The sequence below is a fragment of the Ochlerotatus camptorhynchus genome, unplaced genomic scaffold (genome assembly GCF_037179485.1).
Source record: "Ochlerotatus camptorhynchus isolate MF236.1 unplaced genomic scaffold, CSIRO-AGI_Acam_v1.1 ptg000047l, whole genome shotgun sequence".
NCBI lineage: Eukaryota > Metazoa > Arthropoda > Insecta > Diptera > Culicidae > Ochlerotatus > Ochlerotatus camptorhynchus.
Window position 1 is genome coordinate 192,973 of NW_027040538.1, and position 26,568 is coordinate 219,540.

General features: G+C 36.1%; 1 protein-coding gene across 3 annotated transcripts; it reads left to right on the forward strand.

The window, feature by feature from the left end:
• Positions 1 to 302: 302 nt before the first annotated feature.
• Positions 303 to 26,205, forward strand: syd (JNK-interacting protein syd). Of its 3 annotated transcripts, XM_065239075.1 has the most exons (12): positions 303 to 582; positions 973 to 1,900; positions 2,078 to 2,095; positions 2,362 to 2,419; positions 2,916 to 3,189; positions 11,840 to 12,752; positions 12,812 to 12,966; positions 13,331 to 13,884; positions 13,950 to 14,110; positions 14,335 to 14,571; positions 21,977 to 22,078; positions 24,993 to 25,080. In XM_065239075.1, exons 1-11 carry the CDS (start codon positions 508 to 510, stop codon positions 22,069 to 22,071), a joined length of 3,468 nt encoding a protein of 1,155 aa, XP_065095147.1. In that variant the 5' UTR covers positions 303 to 507; the 3' UTR covers positions 22,072 to 22,078; positions 24,993 to 25,080. The 3 variants fall into 3 exon arrangements, with proteins under 3 accessions (XP_065095147.1, XP_065095146.1, XP_065095148.1); XM_065239074.1 differs by lacking the exon at positions 21,977 to 22,078 and having other exon boundaries at positions 24,993 to 26,205; XM_065239076.1 differs by lacking the exons at positions 2,078 to 2,095; positions 21,977 to 22,078 and having other exon boundaries at positions 24,993 to 26,205.
• Positions 26,206 to 26,568: the final 363 nt, after the last annotated feature.

Below are 26,568 nucleotides of genomic sequence, written 5' to 3' on the forward strand. Positions count from 1 at the left end.
ACCCATTAATGGTTGAAAAAGACCCATTTTGAAGAAAAGTGGCTTAACTCATTAAATGTGTAAATTTTTTACCCATTAATGAGTATCTGTTACCCATTAATGAGTAATTGTTAATCATTAATGGGTAACAGATACTCATTAATGGGTAAAATTGTTTAATCATTAATGAGTTAAGCCACTTTTCTTCAAAATGGGTCTTTTTTTACTCATTAATGAGTACTTTCAAGTTAGCGTGTATAAATTATAGCATTGCGCATATGCTGTATTTACCCATATTGTGACATTTCTTGTTGCTGTAACTATTTCGGGTGTTGGGAGATAAGAAAATCGAAATAATAATATTGTTTAGAGATTCCTACAACTGGCTCCCTTGAAGATTATCTTGTTAATAGAATTATGTAAAAATCATGCATTATTAGTAATACGCAAACATTTAAGTAATACAAGTTCAAGAAAAGTGAATATATTGGTTTAAAGTTTGTATAGCTGCGATTCTAGTCATTCAAAATGGAAGCAGAAGGTGGCGATTCGGAAATTGTTTATGGAACCCACGATGACGCTGCAATGGTGATGTCTGAAAAGGTAGGCATCACAATTGGATTTATAGTACATACATTTTAATTTTTTTACTTCCTGATCATGCGGGATAGATTTGGCACTTCTTTAATTGTGTTGTGGGCAAACGATACTTCCATGATATCATTTTGACCAATAAGATTTTTTCCTATTGGAAATCTCAATTTAGGTCATTTTGACAACCTACTGTCAATTTTTTTTCCTGCCCAATTTTGTGTTTGTTGTTGTTTGTCGAGTCATCCGTAGTATGGCTGAAAAGGACCTTTGCGTGTTTATGATTGCAACATAGTTTTGTTGTGCGACATTATTTGAAATTACATTAAACCATTCCTAATTATTATGGCGTAAGCCATAATTGTAATACTAATTTAATACTGAAACGTATTTTTATTGAAGGTTCAATCGCTAGCTGGCTCAATTTACCAGGAGTTTGAGCGCATGATACAACGATATGACGAAGACGTTGTCAAAACTCTTATGCCATTACTGGTCAACGTACTGGAGTGTTTGGATTCGGCGTACCAAAATAATCAAGAGCAAGATGTTGAGCTCGAGCTACTACGAGAAGATAACGAACAACTTGTCACACAATATGAAAGAGAGAAAAATGCACGAAAACAAGCTGAACAAAAACTCTTGGAAACTGAAGATCTGGCAGAGCAAGAGAATAAGGAGTTGGCAAGTCGATTGGAGACTTTGGAAAGTATCGTGCGTATGCTGGAGCTTAAGCATAAAAACAGCATGGATCATTCTAGTCGATTAGAAGAACGGGAAAGTGAGCTCAAAAAGGAGTATAGCAAACTTCACGACCGCTATACAGAATTATTCAAAACACATGTTGATTATATGGAACGTGCAAAGATTATGATGGGGAACTCCAATCATTCTCAAGTTAGTGCTGCATCAGAACGAATGGATATGCATAGATCTAGATTGCTACCTTTGGCTCGTTCGTCTGGTCCGGTATCCTATGGCTTTACGTCACTTGAAAATTCCACTATGCTCGATTCGGATGTCGTCTGCAGTGGAGAAAGTAGCTCAGGTTCAGGACCATCATCGCTACATAACGAATTGGAAGTCGTTACAGCAGAAAAATCTTCTGAAACAGAGAAAATGCATCAAGTAAATCAAGCTACTTCCCCAGAGAGTGAAGCATCAAAACCGGTAATGACGAATTCTATTGGAGGAAAAACGACCACTAAAAAAGAGCAAAGATCTGGCAATACACTTTACCAAGAATTGTCATTCCAAGATGATAATGTGGAAAGTGAAGAGGCTGAAATAACAGGAGGATGGGTACATCCGGGAGATTACGCATCTTCAGGTAAGACAAATGTGTATATTTCACGCCCGGTAGTTTGGCTTCATTTAATATAGTAACTGACATATTTGGCTTCATGCTTTTTCATCAAGTTTGATTAAGAAAAAATTAAAATTAAATAACATTAATACGCTGTGTGATATATTCTAACTACACTAATTAATTTTTTCCAATTTTCAGTAAATGACAACTTTTTTGGTAAGTACTTGATTAATATTCCACTAATGTCAAATATCTCTATACAAACAAAACAATTCTTATATTCTTAAAACATATTTTATACAGAACCAGTCGACTTGCTTACTCAAAATAATGACAATGATAAGCATATTTAAAGGGTTTATTCTCTGACTGGTTTTTAACTAATTAATCTTCAATCATCATGCTGTTCTCATTCAATTACAAACAATACTGAATTATATAAAAATTAAAATACTAACGATTGTCTTCTTTTTAATTTTCAGGAATGGGAAAAGAAGTAGAAAACCTTATAATGGAAAACAATGAGCTGCTGGCTACCAAGTTAGTAAAATATATTATATGCTTGTAGTATTTTTTTTAAATTGGGGTCATCCACACATTATGTAAGGGATTGGAGGAGAGAGGAGTCGCATAATATATTATAATTTCTTACAATGAGGGTAACCCCTCACCTTTTCTTACATAATATTGACAGTTAATGTGAACATTAAGATTGTAGGATTGAAGGGGGGCGGGGGGAGGGGGGGTTTACTGGAAATCTTTCAGTTTCTAAAAAGTAGGGAGGAGGGAGTCTAATTATCACTCAAAAACCCTTACATAATTTGTGGATAACCACTGCAAATTTCACAGCCCATGAATATGATTAGCAGTATTCACAAAGAGCGTTGTAAATGCGTCTCCATAGCGACTTATTATGTAATGATATTCAATTATTGTGGGCCCCATTTATTGAAAATTTAAATGCTGAAAATCATTATTCTTACTTTAAAACTTATTATTGGTTTTTGATTAATTCACGCTTATCTCACGTTTTCAGAAATGCATTGAATATTGTAAAAGATGATCTAATAGTTAAGGTTGACGAATTAACTGGTGAAATAGAGATCCTTCGAGAAGAGCTGAATGCTGTGATTTTGTCGAGGAATAAACTCAAATTGAAAGTTACCGAGCTGGAGGAGGAACTTAAGAAGACTAAAGCTCAAGTTAAGCAAACTACAGTCGATCAAGAAGAGGAGGGTGACATTCCAATGGCTCAAAGAAAGCGATTCACCAGGGTGGAAATGGCTCGTGTGCTTATGGAGCGGAATCAGGTGAGTTTTTTTTTGTTATAATCAAATCCAATATCTGTGAAGTTGATTGGTTAGGTACACTCTTAAAAATAATTAATTTTACACGTGATGGAATCCATCTATGAAAGGATGAGACAAAAACACACATTTAGCATTAAATGCTCTGAGACTGAAAAGTTAGATACTCGAAGGAAAGTATGTTTGATTTAGCTGAATTTCGCATCTGTTATGACTAAATTTTGTTTGAAAATTAACGCTCGTCTTTGTCAGACTCAGAGCAACTAAATTTACATGAACTTTACCAAGTGTTTAGAATCATTCAACAACTTAAACAACCAGGTAAGCTAGAGCAGTAAGCAAGAAATGATCATTCATAGTTGTTATTAAAAAGACCCAGCCATTATCTCATACAGTTTGCAAAGCAGAAGCTTAACACAAATGATTTTGTTTACAAAAATAACACATGTACACTTCCGATCATAAGTTTGGACCCTTTACACATATTTTCGATCTTTGAAAGGTATAGACTAACCGACTAATAGTCTAAAACTTCTCCTAAAGTTACAACATTTTCCAAAATTCACACTGAATATTCATGATTGATTTTCCAATTTCCATTTAACGACCGACAAATCATACAAATGGGTTACTCACACTTTTGATCGATGACTTGCATAATTATTTTATTGATTTAAAGGATATTCTAAATTTTCCAACTATGGTTTAAGAATTAGGGTTCTACTTCCACTTTCATTTCAAAATTTGGCCGACCCAATTCTGAAATAATCAGTCATGAATATTCAGTGTGAATTTTGGAAAATGTTTTAACTTTAAGAGAAGTTATAGTACACAAAAAATGTAAAATGAATTAAACCAGCTACCTATGATCTAAATTTTAGTCAACACCTATCAAATTATCTATAAAGATATGAGATATGATCAACAAACATTTACCGTGGAGGCGCGGGTTCATATTTGACGCGCTTTTAAATTAAATTGATGATTATTCGAATTTCACTAAGAGGAAGAGGAGACAATATAGGGTCTTTTTTGAACCAATTTTCTGTCAAACGCGAACCAGCGTTTGATTGTTCGGGTGAACGTATAGGAACGCCAGAATTTTTACAACACGAAATCTATTTTCTTGTATTTTGACAGTCGACTGCGTCGTCCATAATGCAATAGTTTTTGCAAGGTCGTTTTAGCGAGAGAAGAAGAACACGTCACAGACAAAAAGAAGCCAGTTATCTTCTCTTCCTCTTAGGAATTTCACGCAGAAGTATACCCTCAAATGAATCGTAGTATTTTTGTTTACGCTTATTCATCACGTTCGTAACACAAAGTTGTCTGTTGATCTTTAGTAAACGTCAAAATAAAAGCAAAAGAAAGAAATCATCTGTCAAATGCGTCAATTTTCGACTACCATAGCTACCGGAGAAAAAAAATAATTATAATCAAGCAATGAAATTACAAAGATTTTTACTGTTGAATTTTGAGTACATTAAAATTAATTGTTTAATTATTATACGGAGAAAAATAAATTTTAGATTTTTAACGATAAAATGATCAAACAATGAAAATTAATGTGATGAGATTAAATTTGTTAGAGATTTTTTAGATGCTTAGCAACCCCCCTTTTTTACTGTAAATAATTATTCATCAAATACCACGATTTTCATTGTTGTGATTTTATGGTAATCAACTAAAAATGGCCAATGTTTTGACAGTAAATATCATGGTTACAATGAAATTCATTGTATTTTTATTGGATATTTTTACGGGTAAGGAGTTAACAAACGCGTGTACAATTTTTATTAGTTTGCATATGAAAATCATATTTTTAATGTTAAAATCATCTTTAACTATAAGAACGTATTTATTACTATTGATCTGGTGCTTGTAATTCGACTTATATATGTTTCTAATCAATTTTTTCGACCGAAAGCTTTGCGTCAATTTATGCTCATACAGTTCCTAATTATTTTCAGACCTAAAACATGGGATCCGAAACAAAATCCGATAATAAGTACATAGTCTACACCGTAGCTAAGCTTGGAAAAGCAGTGACATGGCACGTATCTATCGAGCAATCAGCAAATTCATTTAGCGTTTCAGAGGCCACTGTACGGCGGAAGTTGAAGCAATCAAAGCAGTGTTCACGGGAAGCCAACAATTTTGGCTGCGGAAGAGGGAAGGACTATTATCGAGTGGATCCGTTTTGCGACAAGGCAAAAGCGGGTTTTTCGGTTGATGCACAAAGATTGAAAACATCTGTTTAATACTTTCTTCAGCTGTCTAGCAGACTTAATCCTTTTATTGAAGGAGTCCCGGTCTTAAGTGGTTGAAGCTGTTCTTACGACGCCATCGTGAAATATCGCGACGCGCACCGAGTGCTCTCTCGATGCAACGCACTGCAGTTTCGGGGCATCAGATAAGAAACTGGTTCTGTGAAGTTGATTCATTTATAAACAATGAAAAGCTACAGCAAGTTCTTGAGAAGCCAGAATTTGTGTTCAATAAGGATGAATCGGCATTTAGCATGGTCCCGGCAAAAGAGCAGGTGCTAAAACTGGAGAAGAATATGTTCACACGAGCAACGGAAACTCCGAGAAGGAAAGTTATACTGCTCTGTTTGTGGCCAACGCCACCGGGACGCTCCGCCGTTGATTATTTCCCCTTACAAACAATGTCTTCCGGCTGAAATCGCTCTGAATACACCACCAGGTTGGGCTGTTGGAAGAAATCAATCAGGATGGATGACTCACGAAACATTTTTTAATTGCTTGAAGCACGTATTTGTACGGTGGTTGACAGGAATACCGCTGCCAATTATTGTTTTGTGGATGACCATTCTTTTCACGTATCGGACCAGATTGTTGAATATTGTCGCACGAAACAGATCTATCTGATTTCCTTGTTCCTGAATTCGACCCACGTACGCCATTGGACGTATCCTTTTTTAGACCATTGAAGGTCTAATGGAACATCTTATTGAGTATCGAACCTTTCATGCTAGGGAGTCCTTGCCAATGCATGAAATTGCAGCGCTGTTGAAAAAAGCGGTTGCTGCACACTAAGATTTTTTCACAGATTTCTGTGAAATTTTACTGCAATCTCAAAAGATGAACGTTCGCTGATTTTTCATAGTTTTCCTGTAATTTTTCACAGAGAAATTACACAAATGCTGTGGAAAATCACCGAACTGTTAACCGAACGTTTAGCTGTTGAGATTTCGGTAAAATTTCACAGAAATCTGTGAAACAATCTTAGTGTGTAATATGAAGAACTTGAAACCCATACTTGTAAATGGTTTCTGGAAGTGAGGAATCGGGCGGTGGGATCCTAATGCGGTTAACTATCAAATGCTTCTTAAAATTTCAGATAACAGAGAGCCCAAGAAATGACGAATCCGTCAGATGTACGGAAGGACACGAAGAAAGTGAAATCATGAAGAACCTCCGGGAGAGCCAAAACCTCCAAACGCGTCCGGACAGGCATCCGGATGAGCAGGTGAAGTCAGCAACATCACACGACTTATCTCAATCAGGTTTATCTGAGAAAAAGGAGAAGCTGTTCAATAAAGTATTTATCTTGCAACAAACTACACCGGAGAATATAAAGCATGGTATGCAAAAATGGAATCGGAAAAGCAGAAGGAAGAACAGATCCGAGCAGAGAAGATAATGACTAGAGACGCTAAAAAAATCTGCAGCTCTAAAGCGCCGTCAAGAGTCTAAATCTAAAGCTGCTCCGAAAATGGGGATATGTAGGGGAAATGCACAAATGTTGGCCTTTGGACTGAGATTGGGCCAATCACTAAAAATCTGCTATTTATCAATTTTATCTAGATGAACGCGTCATTGGAACGGTACTAATGGATATTTTTGGTCACTATTGAAAATTTAGTCGATTGCTAGTATGGGCATTTAGGCCTACATTACATCAATTTCTCCTATATTACAAAAAGTTGAATAAACAGTCGTTATTTGTTGAATTTACATAATCTTGTTCAGTGCGTCAAATAAGGAACACTCTGTGTCAATCAAGGCATATTGCGAAATTAGTGCGGTAAAATTAGAAACATGAAGCGAATTTAAATAAAAATTTCAACAAGTTTTTACATCACTTTTTTTTTGTTCTACACACTTAGTTTTTTTTCTACCGAGATCGGCTGTGCAAATCTCGGCAAAAAAAGTTTTACTGAGATCTCAGCAAAAATTTCATTTGTTCGCTGAGATTCATCTAAGCATTATCCGAGACTCAGCAATCAAATGTCACTTTTGCTGAGATGTCAGTGAAACTTATTTTGCCGAGCTCGGTAAAAAAAAACTAAGTGTGTATGATAGGGGAAAATTCTACTTCGGCTTATTCGCCTACTCCCGGCCTATCGAGCACATAACATAAAATATATCTATAGCGAACCCCACACGGTAAGAAATATTGTCAATACTTACAAGTATTGATAATAATATTGGTTATGTGAATACAGAAATATTGTCAATACCGATGTATTGACGTCAATATAGAATGTATTGTCGTGTAGGGTCCACTTATGATTTCGGCGTGAACTTGTCAAACAAACATTTGGTACGATGCTTCTATTCAATAGCTGCAAGACGAAGTGTTGAAGAACGCAAAATAAGATCTCGAAAACAAAAGGCGCACTTGAAGTGTACAAAAGGCACACAGAAGAGCACGAAGAGAACCCGTACACACCTATTCTGGCTCGGTAAAATCTCCAACTGCCGATTACCTTGGCATTTACTTTTGCTGATATCTCTGCAAAATATCTGTTTGTTAGCTGATATCTCAGCAAAATGTTATTTGTTAGCTGAGTCTCGGCAATTGTTTTACTGAATCTCAGCAAAATAAATTGCAGAACTACTCGACTGTTGGAAACTCGGCGAAAAAATTTAAGTGTGTAGGCCAAGTTGAGCCGCCAGAAGCAGTTTTGCATTTTCAACTATAAACGAATATTTCGCGACCCTTTATCAGAAATAACGGTACATATAGAAAGCTAAATCAATTCCCTGCGCTTCGGTCAGAGAGCGTATACACACTTAAATTTTTTCGCCGAGATTTCAACAGCCGAGTAGTTCTGCAATTTAGTTTGCTGAGATTCTGTAAAACAATTGCCGAGACTCAGCTAACAAATATCATTTTGCTGAGCTATCAGCTAACAAATAGATATTTTGCTGATATATCAGCAAAAGTAAATGCCGAGGTAATCGGCTGTTGGAGATTTTACCGAGCTAGATTGAGTGTGTAGGGCGTCGTTGTGCCAATTTGGTCGTGGCACATTTCGAGTATGAGCGAGTAATTGCAGTTAGATCAAAAGTGCTTGAGAAAAATGCAAATACTTTCGCAGATTACCCAAAGTTGCGATAGTGAAGGTATGATCACAGACAAGCAGACATAACACTCTTAAAACCTTCATAGAAATCGAACGGTCAATTTAAATGTTTCTTAGTTGGTAATACCGCCACTTGTGGTGCATATAATCAATTCCCTAGCGTTTGACATTTACATACTACAACCATTTGTTGAGTGTATTGCCCATGAAAGTATATACGACAGATGGCGGTAGGGTTTACAATGATAAATGAGCAATGTGTTGTGTCTGCTTGTCTGTGAAATAACATGGAGGTTACTTTACGATAAAATCAAAACATTGAGAAATATAACGCATCACTTTCAGAAATATTTCACTTCGCAACCGATGAACCATTCTGACGGCCATATGAGTACCCAAGTAACCATATAGTCGCAATATAGCTTGTATATTCTTACTTTGCTTGACTATGGTTAGTTGGGGAATCTGATGAAACTGTCACTTCTTGAAACTGATCCCTTTCGAATTTCTTTCATTCTCTTTTCGCACACGGAGCGCTCGGTGGAACAGCGACTTTGGACGTGAGCCTCGTCCCAGATCACCATGGCAATTCATTTCAATTCAATGAAACTGACCAAAAAAGGCGGAATCATATTAGAACCAATCAAGGACGATCTATGGAAGGAAATTGCCGGTGAAGCACGGAATGAAATACGAAGCGTTAGAGAAAAAGTCTAAGGGATTCCAAAAGAAGTAATCAACGACGGCGGAAAAGCAGAATATGGTGAGAGCTTTCCAATTATTAAAAAAATATATATCAAAATTAAACTAAATACATGCCAGTTTTGAAAAAAATATATTTTCGAACCTGGAAGCGTGTATGTAATACCAATATCCATTTGATAACGATGATGCGTACATGCGGGGTTTATTGTAAGTGAAAGTAACCTCGGAATGGGCGTGACTCACCAGACATTATGAAATGGGTTGCTGGATCTGCAATAGAGCTATCACCTTCTAACTCCCGGACTAAAGCTGTCTGCCATAAATGCGACATTGTAGAGAGAGTTCTTCCATAATAACACTGTCGGCCAGCGGGGGTTAGATTGAACACACACACACACACACACACACACACACACACACACACACACACACACACACACACACACATACACACACACACACACACACACACACACACACACACACACAAACACACACACACGCGCGCACACACACACACACACACATACACATACACACACATACTCACACATACACACACACACATACACATACACACACATACACACACACACACACACTCACACACACACACACATACACACACACTCACACACACACACACACACACACACACACACACACACAGACACACACACACACACACACACACACACATATATATATATAGAAAGCTAAATCAATTTGGAAGTCATATATAATAATAATATTCCGTATGGTGTTAAACTACGATACACGCTAAGAAAAATTCATGTATATTTAGGTGCTCTGAGACTGACATATACGAGCGTCAATTTTGACACAAATTTGAGTAATAACAAACGTGAAATATAGCTTAATCAAACGTACTTTTCGTCGAGCAACGAACTTTTCAGTCTCGGAGCACTTAATATTACATGACATGTTTGTTTACGTCTCATCGTTTATGTAAAAGATGGATTCTGTCACTTGTAAAATTAGTTATTTCTAAGTGTGTTGATTTAGAAAGACAAGTGCGGGTTGTGCTTAATAGGCCGGGAATGGGATAGTTAATCCTACTTACTAACAGTTGGGTAAATGACGCACTACTAACAGTTGGGTAAATGATGCACAGTTCGAAAAATAAGTGTAAATTACTGTTCAGTATGATGCACATAAATAGAGCGTTACCCTAATAACGACGTGTTCGGGATGTCATCCAAACCATTTGTGTGATAGTTTACCCATCCGGGATACAGTTCGTTTATGGTATTTGTTTATAAGGGCACGTATCATATAAGTTTACATTATATATCATGTAAAGTTCTGAGACATTTCATGCAATGTAGCAAATATTGTATACAAAAGCCCATTGTTGTAAACAACATTGTTTACAAGTTGCTCGGTTGCGTGAAATGAAATACAAGTTTACGTGAATGAATGTTTAAATCACTATTAAAATTCAGAATTTTTATCTGTGTGGCTTTGGCATCCATCGACTGTTTTCGGCAACCAAAATTTTAACGTTTTCCGTTGTTTTTTTTTAACCAAAACACTTTGCTGCATGTATTTAAACGATTCCTTAGTCTTTCAGCTTCAGTCTGATTACTTTTTTATGACTGAGCAAACCTGTTATGCCAGATTTTAAATAAAACATACTCACTACAAAATACGGCTGATTTCGAGGTTGCCGATAATAGAACAGTTGTGTAACGCGCAGTTCAACTGCCGGCAACAGTCATAAAATCGTTATCAAACCGTTTTGAACAATTCTGTCGATTGTAATGTATAGAAAAGCAAAGCAACAGATAAATGTAATTGAAAATAACACGTCATATGTGTGCGTGCCGCTGAGAAAATGCTTATAGAAATACGGACGCCGCTTATTTTGTCGAGAATACGCCTAATTCCCTATGTAAATAAAAAAATATTGAGTAGGGTTAACTACCCCATTTCCGGCTTATTGAGTACAACCCGCACTTAGTCCTCCTTAATCTAGCGCAGTTTAGCACCAAACAGAATGTTATTATTACTGATGGCTTCCAAATTTGTTTACCTTTCCGTACGTACCGATTAAGTACGTAAGATTTGATAAAGAGAAACCAATCGTTGAAATATTGTCAAAAGTCTAACACTGCTTCTTGACGCCAAACTCGGCCTATGGATTCTAAACTCGACCTAACGCATTGAAACGCCACTGAAACGCCAATGAAATCACTTCGGCCTATCGGATGAAGATACAAATTGATTCGATCGGAGCGCTTCTTTTGTCAATGCGTTCTCATTGACTTCGTACCGTAGCTTATTAACTAAAGTAAGTATCGTACCAAACACACAATTGACTTGTCAACTCTGAAATCATGGATTTATTTGAAGTTTTCTGCTCGATAGGCCCAAAATAAGCTATTAGGTCGAAGTAGTTCTCTACCCTACTTATTTTTAAAACCAACATTGAATTCTAGATTATCTTAACTGCGTCCCGGTACGTGTTCTCTAAACGGTGGCCCCAAACTTATGATCGGGAGTGTACATATACCTATACTACTTGTTAAAACCTACGTCGAAGATGTTATAATAATGTTGCTGCAAATTTTTCCATTTTTTTATTTACAGTATAAAGAACGATTCATGGAGCTGCAAGACGCTGTACGTTGGACAGAGATGATGCGTGCCTCTAGAGTTGAGAATCTAGATAAAAAATCCAAACAGAGTATTTGGAAGTTTTTTAGTAACCTTTTTAGTTCAGGCGATAGACCTCCGCCTGAATCTTCCGGGGGGCGATTACTTCGTTATAGTACAAACCAAAGCCCTAATATGCAAGGGATTGCGGAAGCAAGACTATTCACAAGTCCTGCTCATTTTAGTTCTATGAAATCTTCAAATGTTCTAGTTCTTACAAAAGAACCGGAAATTGCTAACTCCGAAAGAGCTACTCAAAGACGGCGAGATCAATATCGACAAGTAAGAGCTCATGTACAAAAAGAAGACGGGCGGTTGCAAGCATACGGTTGGAGTCTTCCCTCAACTAAGCCCATGACTGGGGGCAATGCCTCCAAGGTGAACAGTGGTGTTCCAGTTCCGGTTCCTGTATACTGTAGACCACTGGCTGAAGCAAGTCCTCATATGAAGGTTTGGTGTGCATGTGGAGTAAATCTCCACGGAGGATACACAAAAGATGGTGGTTGCATGGTTGGAGCTAGCATATTTTATTCAAAGAAATCAGAAACCAAAATTACTGAAATCACAGAAGGTGAAGCAGCTGAAATAAATGAGCTTGAATCTCTTGAAAAACAACTTGTATCTATCAACAATGCTTTGAATAGCGAAACGGAATTAAGTTCATTTATCTGGATTTGTACAAGCACACATTCAGCAAGCACTGTTACCGTTATAGATGCCAAAAATCCAGCAGAAGTGTTAGATTCGTTTCCGGTTTGTCAAAACCATCTACTTTGCATATGCACCGTGCAAGGTGCGGAGGAAAAAGATTACGCCCTCTTAGAAAATAGTGAAGTCACCAAAGCAGGTTCGTTTATCTGTGGCTTAAATTTTAAGAAACATATTTGAAAACAAATACCTTTTTAGGAGAAATGCTGGAAAATCCTGGAAGTTCTCCTGATGATATTGGCAAAGTTACATTTGTTAGACATGAGCCATTAGTATCCCAAACAAATAATGACAATATTCCGGAAAGTGGACAAACGCCATCTGCAAACTGCGATCAAAATCACAACACAAAGGTAAATAAATATATGATGCTGTTTCCAGGAAAAGCTTAAGTGTCCTGTAAAGGCCCGAACGCAATGATAGCGGAAGCGGAACAGCAGCGCAAAAGTCCAATCTGAGTAAACCTACTTTTGTCGTGTAGCAAATTAGTTAAAACCAAATTGACTCCGGTTAGACATCCTGGTGTCATTTGTGACAACTTTCAAATCATGCCGCAACCATTTGGCTTCCACCCATGTTGCGTTTGGGTCTTAACTCGTGCACCCAGATCACGACAAATTTGCTGCGTTAGGGTTGAAGATTTTTTACCAAAACTAATATCATATGTAATGTGGTTGAAATTAATTTTACAGAATTCGATTTCTTATCAATTTCTAGGAAGCTACTGCAACAGTTGAAAATGAAATTGTCGAAATAACTAGTGCAATGAATACTGACAAGAATGATAACATCACTGAGTGTGAAGAGGATTCCAACAATAAATCTTTAAATGACGATCCTCCAGTGTCATCTATTGGCCCAACAATGTGGATGGGTGCTCAAAATGGAATGCTATATGTTCACAGTTCTATAGCAAAATGGAGTGTGTGTTTACATAAAATAAAACTGCCCGATTCTATTCTGTCGATAGTTCATGTGGAATCGAGAGTTGTTGTGGCATTAGCCAACGGATCACTTGTTGTCTTCAGAAGGCAAATCAGCGGCGAGTGGGATATCAATAATTATCACATATTGACTCTAGGATCACCAAAGCACTCAATTAGGTGCCTGACAATAGTTGGAGACAAAGTGTGGGCTGCGCATCGTAATAGAATTCATGTCATAGATCCAATCACATTAACCGTACTGCATTCGTTTGAAGCGCATCCACGAAAGGAAAGCCAAATACGGCAAATGGCTGCCACTGGTTTAGGTGTATGGGTATCTATAAGGTTAGTGATTATTTTTTGTCAATGAGCAGCATATTTCTATTGTTAATTTTTATATATTTTCTCAGACTGGACTCTACATTACGCTTATTCTCGTCAGAGAATTACTGTCATATACAAGATATTGACATTGAACCGTATGTTTCTAAAATGCTGGGAACAGGAAAGCTAGGATTTTCGTTTGTACGAATAACAGCTTTGTTAGTGTCCTGCAACAGATTATGGATTGGTATGTATATTGAAGTATGCGTAGCCTTGAGTACAGTCAAGTATATTATACGGTTCGTGTTACAATCAGACATTACATTTGTCAATTCAGATAACAGATTTGACTGTTGAATGTCGCTGACAATGCATCTGATCTGATCCTGATGCATTGTGCGTGACTCTTTAGTCGCATAAAATGTTAAAACAATGTTTTGATAAACAATTAAACTTTCATATTTTTTACAGGAACCGGAAATGGTGTTGTGATATCTGTTCCTTTGAGCGACCCTAGTGGTTCTATATCAAGTAAAATATTGCCCCGGTGCTGCATGGCAAATGCCCAACTGTCGTTCCATGGCCACAGAGATGCTGTTAAATTTTTCGTGGCGGTACCAATGAATCCTGAAAGTCAAACCCAGTACCCCTGTAAAAGGGACATGCTAGTTCTGTCTGGTGGAGAAGGCTATATAGATTTCCGACTTGGTAAGGATATTTTTTCTTCCGTTTAGTTATTGCAGGTTATTACTGCACATCGATATTTCTTTCAGTGCATTTAAAAACACTGTAGTCACAGACAAACAGACATAAAACACGCAAGTTGTTCATCGAACAAGTATTTAACGGTCAATTTAAAAGTATCGTAGTTGGTAGTACCGCCACCTGTGGCACGCATAGTTAATTCTCTTGCTTTTGACGTTTGCACACTACCACCATTTGTTGAGCGTACTGCCCACCAAAGTGTACTCAACAGATGGCGGTAATGTTTTAGCGACGATGTTTTACAGTGAAAAATACTCACGCCAACAACAAAAGCATCCGCAACGTTGTATAAAACACAATAGCCTATAATGCCACTCTGGGTCGGTTCATGCCCTAAAACAAAAATCTGCAAACGTTGATCTATGGTAAATGACGGTTTCGCCATCATCATCAGAGCAGCGATTAGCCATATTTTAGCGCTCAAAAACATTGTTCCCCTATATGATATTGGTTTAGTATTTTATGAAATAAATTTAGTTTCATCTTGAGCGAGTTCCAAAGTTCAGGTTTTAATTATTTTTTCGTTTTTTACGAGTTCAAGACTATTAGGGTCAAGTGTGTGTTCATAATGTCCTTGTCATATCATACCATAGAACCATTTTGATCGAACCAAATGTTCCGGAGAAATGACAAAACATTAAATGTGTTCACTCTTTCCTGTATAAATACGAGAATGGCACGTTTCACAGCTAGGTGGTTTTGATCTAGTTCTTACATTTCTTACAAAGAAGGGTATTCATACCAAGTGTATTTGACACACGATCTCTCATTAAATACCAAGAAAAAGTTAGAAGCCAAAAAATAAGTCATTTTGCTCATAATAACGGTCGACCAGTTCTATGTGAACTAAGTAATGGCTTATACTGGTGTTGTCAACATGCATCATAATTCTGATGCACATTTTTGTTTCAAAGTGCTCAAATCATTCCTTAAAATTTGAACACATTTAGTTGAAAACTAATTTTGCACAATCAATATGAATTATAAATATAAATTAATTATTTATTTGTTTCATTGTAATTCATCTGACATCTGGGGTCTTAAAGAATAAAAATTTGAGCAGATCACAACGGTTAAACAATTACAAAATCGACGAACTAGTAATTTTTATTTTAAAACGGCTAGATGTTTCGCCGAAGTCAAATAGATCCTCTACCAACGTAAAAGTTCGAATCATCGACGATAGCGGTTCATTGTATCCAAATGAAGTACGATGATAATTGTCCTGTAGCAATGACCGGTGTCGGAGAGGGCGTTGAGCAGTATGAAAGTCCAACATGGAGAGCAGCCGAGGAAAGTCGCCTTCACCATTCAGCAACTTCGCTATGAATGTCATCTGTTCTACTCTACGTCTTCTTCAAGGGTATCCATTAGGGTGCCTAATTTTTAAAAAGGAGATGAATTTCTGATAGGTCACCCTCCAGTTTGGTTCATAACCCTAAAATATGAACCTGTTCAAAAATTGGTAAAGATTTATGAAGGTTTAGAGGTCACGCTAATGATTTGAAATATTTTGTGTGCAGATTTTGGTGAATTAGTATGATAAATTATGGAGTTTCACTTACATTGATCTAATTTTGGTTGTTGTAGTCCAAACATTGATAAAAATATGTAGTTGTCATGACAATGAGGAGATAAACTAATAAATAAATACTTGCCTGAAATGGGAATCCTAGGTTTCCTACCGTCCGCAGTACAATGCCTTAAACTAGTGTCTGGATGTTGTCCATTGGTTTGTTCGAAGGACGACGAGAGTTTTTTGACTGATCTACAAATATACCAGTCCGAATACCAGTCCGTTTAGCCAAGTCTTCACAAGCTGCGCCCGTTGCTGCAACGATGGATCGAGTCGGATCTTAAATGAAACGAACGACATCTTCTCCTTTCGAAACTAAGCGAATCACATCACACGGTGAAGTAAGATTCAGTCAGAGAGCCACAATTTTCTGCTCGTCATCGGTGGAGATAAGAAGCTGGAACTCCGATAAAAACAACCAGATTTTGGGGGATGCTGGAGCGGACTTTAAGGTCGATGGTACTAGTACCGCGATTCGAAGCCGAAGATTTGTTTGCTATACCCCCATCTACTTGTGCCAGAGTCGACGCGAGACCGACAACTTTCTTGCCCAGTTTGTCCTTCGGTAAGCAACTGAACTTGGTATCAGACGAGGCTCTTTGTAATTTCAATTGGTCGTCCAGATAGCGTTTAATACTCCAACCGTCCAGCTCTGACCGCCAATCAGTGAAAATAAATACACACTTAATCACGGCTTCCCTATTCGGTATTTTTTTTTACAGTTTTCGAACTGTAAATCACAAAAATACCGAACATTCAGCTATTTTCAATAAAACTATTGACGACTATTGCGACAAAGTACTGAATACGGTAAAAGCAAGTACTGCTATTTACGGTGAATGACTAAAACTCAGGAAAATAGAGATCCGAGTTTTCAGTATTCATTATGTTTTACAGAACAGTCATCAAACGAAATTAATATTATATTAATATAATATAATATAATATAATATAATATAATATAATATAATATAATATAATATAATATAATATAATATAATATAATATAATATAATATAATATAATATAATATAATATAATATAATATAATATAATATCAAAAAAAAATATTGATCTCACCAGTAAGTCAACTTGCTTGCGTCATCCTCATGCGTTTCACCTCGCGCACTTAACCTTGGAAATATCTGTGTGATAATAGAACACCTTTGTGAAAATAAGTAAAACATCTGGAAGCCAACGCAGGAGTGCATAAACTGCCACGAAATTGGGCAACTTATGTACTCTGCATCGACTTCCAGATGTTTTAATGATTTTGACGGAAAAACAATCACTAACATTGCCTTTTAGCTCCCGGCATGGACATGCAATCCGGCACACCAAGAGAGCCCCCAACCAACCGGCTGATCCACCAGGAACCGCCATACGTTAAACTCAGTCCCAAAGAAAAATCATAAACAATTGGAGTCATTTTAATCCTACGCTTCGTATGGAACTTTTTTGATGAATTCACTGACTTATTCATCAGAATACTGAAATAAAAATACTGAAAACTCAGCAAAAAATGTAAACAAATAAATTACTGAAAAAGTCAGCAATTATTTGACTGACTTAAACGGTATTTTTTGACCGTTCCAATTTACGGAGTTTTCAGTAAAAGTAAAAACAGCAGGGTTGATTACTGAAAACTCAGCTGTTTAAAAAGCCAGTAAAATTTTACCGACTTCAGTAATTTAAACTCTGTGTACACACAGAGATTATTTCACTGGGGTCAGTAATTTTTTACTGGGTTTTCAAACAGCTGAAAAAGTCAGTAAACTGAAAATAACGGTCAATCGTAATGCAACGAACAATTTTAACATATTTTATTTTTATCATCAAATAAATGTAATAAGAACACAGTCTGTATAAATTTCAAGAAAAAATCACTTTTATACAATTTTTTACAATTTTTTTAAGTTTACTGACTTTTTCAGCTGTTCAAAAACCCAGTAAAAAATTACCGAACAGGGAGGCCGTGATTTTGTGTGTATACACACTAATCCAGCATTTAGTTGTTCGGTATTTTTTAACTGGGCTTGATCCGTAAAACAAATATTTTACTGAATATTCAGTTCAAATTAGCGGAATTAATGACATTCAGCAAATACAAACTGAACTTCGGTAACGTTTATTGTAAAATACTGAGCACAGAATTTGTAATTACTGAGCAAGCCAGAAAGTTCTAAATTTTCTGTATTGTACGAAAAGTCAGTAATTATAGTTACTGTACACAAAGTAATCATAGATTTTTTCTCAACACTCAACATATTTTACTGACCATGAATTGTAAAATTCTAAGCTGTCACTTTAGCTTTAGTGAAAATCCAGAAGCAAGTATTTTTTCCATGGCAGCGGAGTCGAGCCGGAGTCGGAGGCATTTTCGAAGTATCTGATGTTCAAATCAAAAGTATTCTTTCTATTACACCGATAAAACACCATTGGAAGTGACTCCGAGCCCGGAACCTACCAAAATGCCGCCGGCTCCGATCCGACTCCGCTGCCTTGTTTTTTTTTCTTAAACATGTTTCAGTAAATATTTGAGAAAGGCGAGGAGAAAGGTGTGTTTTATCATCATGGACTGAAGTAAGCTCGACATTGATATTGAAAAACTTGCTATAATTGCTAATAATTCTTTTTCAATGTAACGATTTAATCCCAACAGTAAACATTGACACCCCAGCCCCTTTACGTGCGTGGGAAATTATGCGAAGACAACACTGATGGTGTTTATTTCCTGGGAGAATATCACTATCCAGCTTTGGAGGCGAACCAGCCCAAGGCTGAAAGCCTCCTTAATAAAGTTAAATAATAATAATAATCACTATCCATCAGTGCAAATCATTAACTGCTGAAAAATATAATTCAACAAACGTGTTTTCTTCTGTGCAATTAATAGTTATTGAATTGAAATTATTATTTCTCTCCCGACACTAACAAAAAGTTTTTTAACTGGCTTACACGGTATTTACTAAGAAAAAATAACTGCCTTGTCAGTTAAATGCAATGCAAATAACGTTCGCATTTACTGGGCTTACCAGTTAATATAGCCGAATGCAAATCGAATGGATTACCAAACGTTCAGTAGTTTTTGACACTTTGACTTAACTGATAGTTCGGTAACGAAAATTAATGCTGTGGTGATTACTGGGTGATCCGCAATTAAAAAACCCAGTAAAATTTTACTGACTTCGGTAATCTAGACTAAGTGTGTAGGTTTTTGTTAGCACGATGATTGAATCCACAACATTGTTGGCTAATGTTAAAAAAGGCATCGAAAAAGTCACAGCGTATAGGCTACATATCGTTCACATCCAAGTGGCACTGCATCTTCGCCATCGTTGCCTGTTGTGATACGGTAGAAACAGTTGCGGATAGGTATTTAATGACTGTTGTTTTCGTTTGATTGTTGAGCGATCGAGCAGATTTCTTACCTGCATTTCAGGGGCCAATCAATCAATTTTCGATAATTCCAACACACAGTAGGGTAACTATCACTGAGGAACACCGATGAAACAACAGTTGCGAATTTTAAACGGAATTAACAAGAAACATCAAAATAACCAATGATTAAAAAGAACAGTGTCTTCGTCAGTTCGTAATACATATCATACTTTTTGTGTAAGCATTTGACCAGAAACAAATTGTAGAAATCCTTTAAATTTGTCGAACCTCTTAACAGAATCCCTTTATGAAGAGCTTTGAGTGGGTTGGCTTATTTCCTTTAAATTCCATTATAATTGCTTATCTTTTGACATATACGCGTATTTCGTGGTGTTGAGTACTTGGCACTGATGAAGTCTGCAAGTAGTAGACGAAATACGCGTATCTGTCAAAAGATAAGCAATTATAACGGAATTTAAAGGAAATAAACCAACCCACTCAAAGCTCTTCATAAATTGTAGAATTTTGACGACTTTTGAAGCGTTGATATTTTGTAAGTTAAACAATTTTTTCTAAGACTTCCAGTCTCCAGCATATCAGAGTAAAAAGTTAAATTTCGAAATAATCTAACGGGTGTTCAATAAAATAATGAGAATTTTTTCAGTCATATGACTATTCAACGAATTCAGTATTTTTTTTTATTAAAAACATATGTTTATTCTTCAAAAAAAAAACGTCAATGAATATTGGAGAAGGGGCCCTGGTCAGCCGTACGACGCAACTTAGTCGCGATGTTCTCACAAGAGCGCTGGACGGTATTGAAATCATTCTCATTTTTTATTGTACACCCGTTATGTAGAGGACTGTCGAACTTTCTGTTTATGTCAACAGATGATATATTGAGAAACTTCGTCGAAGACGTTTTAGATTTATTAGTTATGTCGTTCACTGCCACTCATTGATAGGGCAGGGGAAGGATTATCGTTGTTACTAGAGACCGAGTTTACATCTCCACAATTTTCACGGAAAGGATAGTTGTGTTAGAAGGGAGGGTTATTTTTAGATCAGGATTCACTGTGACGATCAGTAAAAGCAGCGGACTATCCATTGGGGATAGAAGAAGGCATATTGAAAAATTTAAAAGAAGGGGACGGGTCTAGGATTGAACTCCCAACCTTCTATTGAGTAAGCAGAAACGGTAACCACTAAGCTACCGAGCCTCGTCTTTTTTTATCTAGTTCGTTTGTTTGGAAGGCTCAATCACGTAAGCTTTACGGAGCCAATAATTCATTGTTCATTTTCATTGTTCATCTAGTAGGAGATGAGCCGAGTATTCGCGGTTTACCTGTGGTTAGAGGGGTACATTGTCAAATGAAGGAGCTTGGGGGTGGGATTTCGTTGTCGCCAGTATGAACGGTAGTGCGGTTCTAGATTCTTCGAGAACTGTTTACTAGTGTTGCAAGAAGTTGCACCACTATAGCCCTCACAACCCTATCAGGGGAGAGGCAAAGCCACGTACACGCTTCTGCCATTGAGCTTATAATCAATAATGTGTTATGAAAAAGTGCGGTTCATTTCTATGAGATGACGATACTTCAAGATAGATAAGAAGAATAACTACATGTGTAGCTTCTTAATGTTTGGCTCCCGGTTGACAGCCCACATAGGCTCCTAGTTGACAAGCATATTGAGTAAGTCCGCAGTACCCAGATTTATTATGGTGAGCACATGGTTTTATGATATGTTCGCACTAAGGCGTTATAACATGTTACTAGGGTATTACAATAATTGTCAACAAGAAAAAAATCATCAAGATAGCATTGTAACATCAAGACCAACAATTGAAAAGGCCTTAACTCAAATTTGTAAACAAACCTTGAAAAGGCCTTAACTCCATTTTGTAAACAAACGCTTGTAAGGCCATTTTCTCGAGAACCGAAGTCCGCCAACGCAAACCAACAAAATGAACATGTAGGGGAACTTCTCCTCTACCTGATTCTGTTTTCGGTTTGCGAATGTAGGTTTCGGTTCTCGAGAAAATGGCCTTACAAGGGTTTGTTTACAAAAGGGAGTTAAGGCCTTTTCAATTGTTGGTCTTGACATATTATAACTCTGTAGTCTGAACAAAGCATTACATACACGGGTAGATATTTCAACAATACTGCTTATCGAAAGAAAAAAATCTTTTCTACGGGAGCCACAATTAGAAGATTGTTTAGATTTTTTTAGACAAATAAAATAATATTTATGACATGTTTATGTTAATGCATGCATGTTATTGATGCATGTATGTTTATTTATATTAAAATACTCAATTACTTTCAAGCATCTTCTCCAATGTCGCTTAAAAAGAATAGTTGAGTTTCAGATTTTATTTTATTTTTATTTTAGAAGAAAGTGTGGATGATGCATGCGACATTGCTTCTCATATATTAGTTTGGCGAGTAAACGCTTCCATTGATGATTTATCTGAAAATCAGAGTTGACGCGAAGGTACGTTTTATCTCTTTGTTTTATTGTTTATAATTATTTTCTTATCATTACATATCATATGTACATAGGTCATCGCTACCTAACTAAGGTTGAAGAAATTTATTACTTATTTTTTGGTTTTGGGGTTGTTATTTAAAGTGTGTTTTATTATTATTTTTATTATTATTAAGCCTTCAAATAAATAAGGTGGAAAATGGCTTGAGGGTGATTAAACCAAAAACGTAAAAAATAGTTATTTATGCAATAATCTGCAAAAATGTTTCAGCACGGGTCATCCAACGAGGCTTGCCGAGTCTATTTTTGGGAGTTGCATACGACATTGTATGCAATTTTGAAAAAAACCCTTTGTGCTTTAATTATTGCTATCTGTATAGAACGCAGTTTCAAGAATAACTGTATATGAACGTGCATGCATAGCGGCACCGGTAGTGATAAGCGTGATTACCTCTCACCCCAGCAGGCCTGGGTTCAATCCCAGTCAGCACCGCCACGATGTTCTGAGGCATAACATTTCTGATCACGCCTTCCTAAGTAAAGCCGATGGTTCTCGGTTCATGAGTTTGATGGGTCGATAGGTACGGTGTGGGAGCTGCCTCCCTGGCGTCGGAAGCATTGGTGCTCAGCACGAAAAACAAGATCGACGGAAAAACAAATCAAGAAAAAAAGGAACGTCCATGCATATGATCAAAACATTCTGATCAAATAGGTTATGAAATATGACTTTCACAATTTTGCAACCTCTCGGTCAGCAAGGCTATACTTAGCAACGTGCAAAAAAGTGTTTTCTGCACGCTTTTGAGTGCGGAATTGCAAAAAAAAAAAATTTAAAATCAATACCGTATTGGAACTATGAATCTCAATAATCGGCGATTAAAAATAACACAATAATCGATGAGATAAATATATAAACCTAATTTAAATCATGTTAGGTTTAGGTCAAGGTCTTCGCATGCCATTTTTATTTTCACCGTGACATACTGATGCAGTGCTACGAGTTGCACTGAATTACTTAATAAAATATTTTTTTCTTTGTGAATGATATATGATAAATGACTTGCTCTTTCAAATTAGTTGAAAACATTTCAATTTCTCAAAACTCCAAGCATTTGGAATCAAACTAATTCCATACACATAATCCCTCATTCTCTTATAGAACTGTGATAAGTTTTCAGTCTTTTCGTAGCTAGAACGATTTTTTTAGAATAGTGTATAAAACAATATTTTGCTGTGGTTTGAATGCTCAAAATCGTGAACCTGTTTATTTGCGCTTTAAATATTAGTTTTTTTTTTAATATTGTGCCTTCGGAAAAGTTTTTGCACATAACAAGGTGAAAATACTACTGATAGACATTACATAAAGGTCTTTCCGAAGCTCTAAACACATATACGGATACTGTTTCATAGCATTTTCCAATATTTGAACATACATAATTAAATGTGCAGAGACGAATGCCCCATAGGATAAAGTCTCTATAAACAAAAAAAAATTGTTTTCACATAGGGGAAAAGTTGGCTTCGGCAATACCTTAACCTATTATCGTCAGGGGGTAAACAACGTCCTTGAAAGCTCAATTTTAGCATGTGGATACATTGTGTTTCAGAGCAACTATTGGCCAAATTTGAGTGCTCTAGGACTTTGTTTAGTCCACTGACGATAATAGGTTAAGGCATTGCCGAAGCCAACATTTCCCCTATATTATGAAAAAAAAAAATCTGCAAAAGCTACCTTTTATTGATTTCTCGAAACGCAAACAGTTTCAGTGGATTAAACTGATTATTTTTATATGTAAACGTGTTCAACTCTCAATTTAAGGTAATTACAACACATAAAAAAAATAATATATGTAACGGAAGGTCGACATTCACCGCTCACTGTATACCTTTGCAATATTTTTTTCTGAAAACTTGCAAATTATAGCTACAAAACTCAAAAGCACTTAATGAATGATAATATTGTTTTTGTTGTAAAAATTTACAGATATAAGGACAATATGTATGCAGTGAGTTGTAAAGAAAGCATGAGCGACCTAGCGTTACATTTCTTATTTTCTGTGATTTTATTACTTTAATTTGAGGTTTAATTTAAGGAAAGCTTGAAAAACATGTTTGAAACTATCTGTGTAGTATCAAAACATTTGTATTTACTGGAAAGTTTATATTCAAACGCATAAAAAAACGCATGTTTTATGGTGGTGACAACTCCACTTACTTCTAGCAGCATTTATGTGTGACCATATTCATAAGTATTGATTAGAAAACAAAGTAAATCGTGTCTACTTAATATTGGTGATTCGAAAAGAGTGATCAAGGGCTGCGTGTCACATCACCTTGAATAGGTCAAGCATTAGTCTATACCGTTCGAAAAATTCATGTAAATTTCTGCGAGATATAGCGCACATAAAATTAACGCTACATTTGGCATAAATTAACGCGATATTTCGTGTAAATTTAAGCGCAATATCGCATAAATTAGCAATATTGTATGCAAGCTTGTAAACGATTTCACTGTTTATGCCAAGTATAGCTCAAAATTAAACGAAGGGAGATTTTACGCGATAGTTAAAATTCAGATTTTTTTCTGTGTAGTATTTCTGGACTTTTAATGGTAAATATATATAAAAATTTCAAAGACTTTTTATTTGGAACATGGTATAATTAAACAGCATTGAATTGTGGCTTTGGTTTAATGGCAAGCTATCGTGAAAGGTTTGATGCGTTTTCGAGTGTAGTTTTAGTTTTGATTGAAGGTCAATCACGAACAATGTTTGACATCAATATCATCTTATCTTATGTAAATTCAAATATTTAATGCTGGCATAATAATTAAATTTTGGTTGCGCCTAGCCTTCTGAAACAAAAACCAGTGCAATAGCAGCTTTGAGTCTTTAAATTTAATATTTGTTGATATTTTCAGGAGACGGTGAAATGGAAAACAGCGTAGAGATAGAAGCCGAACAAACTACAGGAAATCAAAACGAAAAAAGCTTTATCATAGTGTGGCAAGTGAACAATGCATAACATGCTTTACGATTTCGACAAACCGAAAGGTGAATGAATCGTAGTTTTAAGTTATTTAACAAAGAAAAAGAAAAAAATCAATGGTGGATTATAAATTCAGGATAGATGAAGATCTAATGAAGTTTTAGTTTTAATTTATTATATTTTATGTTGAGCTTCAGCCGGTGATCTGAACTAATGCACCCCGCGAGGAACCTTTTTAATGTTCATCCCTTCTTAACGGAGATTTTTTAATTCCATTTAGGTATTTGTATGACAAAAGATCTTGATATTACCACTGTGCGCTTTACCTAGTCATTCCAGGACATTTAGAGTTTTTTTTATCCCTGTTGTCGGAAGAAGAAACATATACAGATTGCTAGCAAGCAAAGTTTACCGGTGATAATACTTGTAGTTTGAAATAAATTATATAAATATTTAATCATGTAGTTCTGGAAGATTTGCTTTTCGGATGATGCAAATAATATATAATGTTTACGTTGAATATAACGTTCAGTTCTAGATACAAGAAGAATTACGGATTACCATGATATTTAAAAACGACGCAAGTTTTTCTACTAACTGTTTTTCCTTTAGCATCAGTAAAGTCAGTTTTCAGTATCGGTTTCATCTAATGCGCAAAAATTATGCTGATTGAATTTGAACATGCTAAATTTATGCACATAATGTGCAGCCAATGCCCCAAGTTCAACAGGTTTTTAAACGCCCTGGAATGTCTAAATAAAGATCCAAAATCGAGTGTCCTTGTAGTGTTTCGATTAATATGAGGCAGTGTTTGGCAAGGGAAGAATGCAATACTGGAAGTGCGCCAGTACAGAAAAAAAATCTGATTCTAGTTAGTTTAGCGTTCGGTCGAAGTCCAGAAGTTAAGATCATTAATTGGAATACATGCTATTCGTAAATGTTGTATATAAAAAGACGTAGATGCTAGTCATATAACATAATGTAGGGCGATTCCAATATAATAAATGTACATATTATGCGAAGTTTTTGCGGCTCGACTATAAAGTGTTATCATATTTATGAAAAAAAAAACCAAACACTTTTCTAAAGAGACCAGATAATTCTGACAGTAGGATCAATATAAAGCGTATTCGATATCCATCCTATGAAGTTTTTATATGTATTATATTTACTATCCGAAATTACACGCCAAACAATAACATACCTGTGCACAACGTAGTCTTTATCAAAAACCTCCTCGCCTCAAATTTAACCTCAAATGACCCCAATCCACTATGAAGGTTAAATTCGGGATTCTTCGATGGTTGATTTCTTCATGTCAATCCAGTATCAAGTACCATACCATACAGCATGTACTAATTTATAGTGTCAGTGCAGTTAATTTTCATATCATCGATTGAAAATGAACCAATACAACCATTCAATCAATTCTATGAAAACGAATTCTTACATGACCATAATTTGAAGAGCCCCTTTATCATTCGAAGCTCATCGTCACTGTCAATTGA

Bases quoted from the DNA above. Each gene is read 5' to 3' on its own strand.
- syd (XM_065239074.1), top strand. From the start codon at position 508: ATGGAAGCAGAAGGTGGCGATTCGGAAATTGTTTATGGAACCCACGAT. The intron at 3,190-11,839 runs GTGAGTTTTTTT...TTTTATTTACAG, and splicing joins TGCTTATGGAGCGGAATCAG to TATAAAGAACGATTCATGGA. The intron at 12,967-13,330 runs GTAAATAAATAT...ATCAATTTCTAG, and splicing joins ATCAAAATCACAACACAAAG to GAAGCTACTGCAACAGTTGA.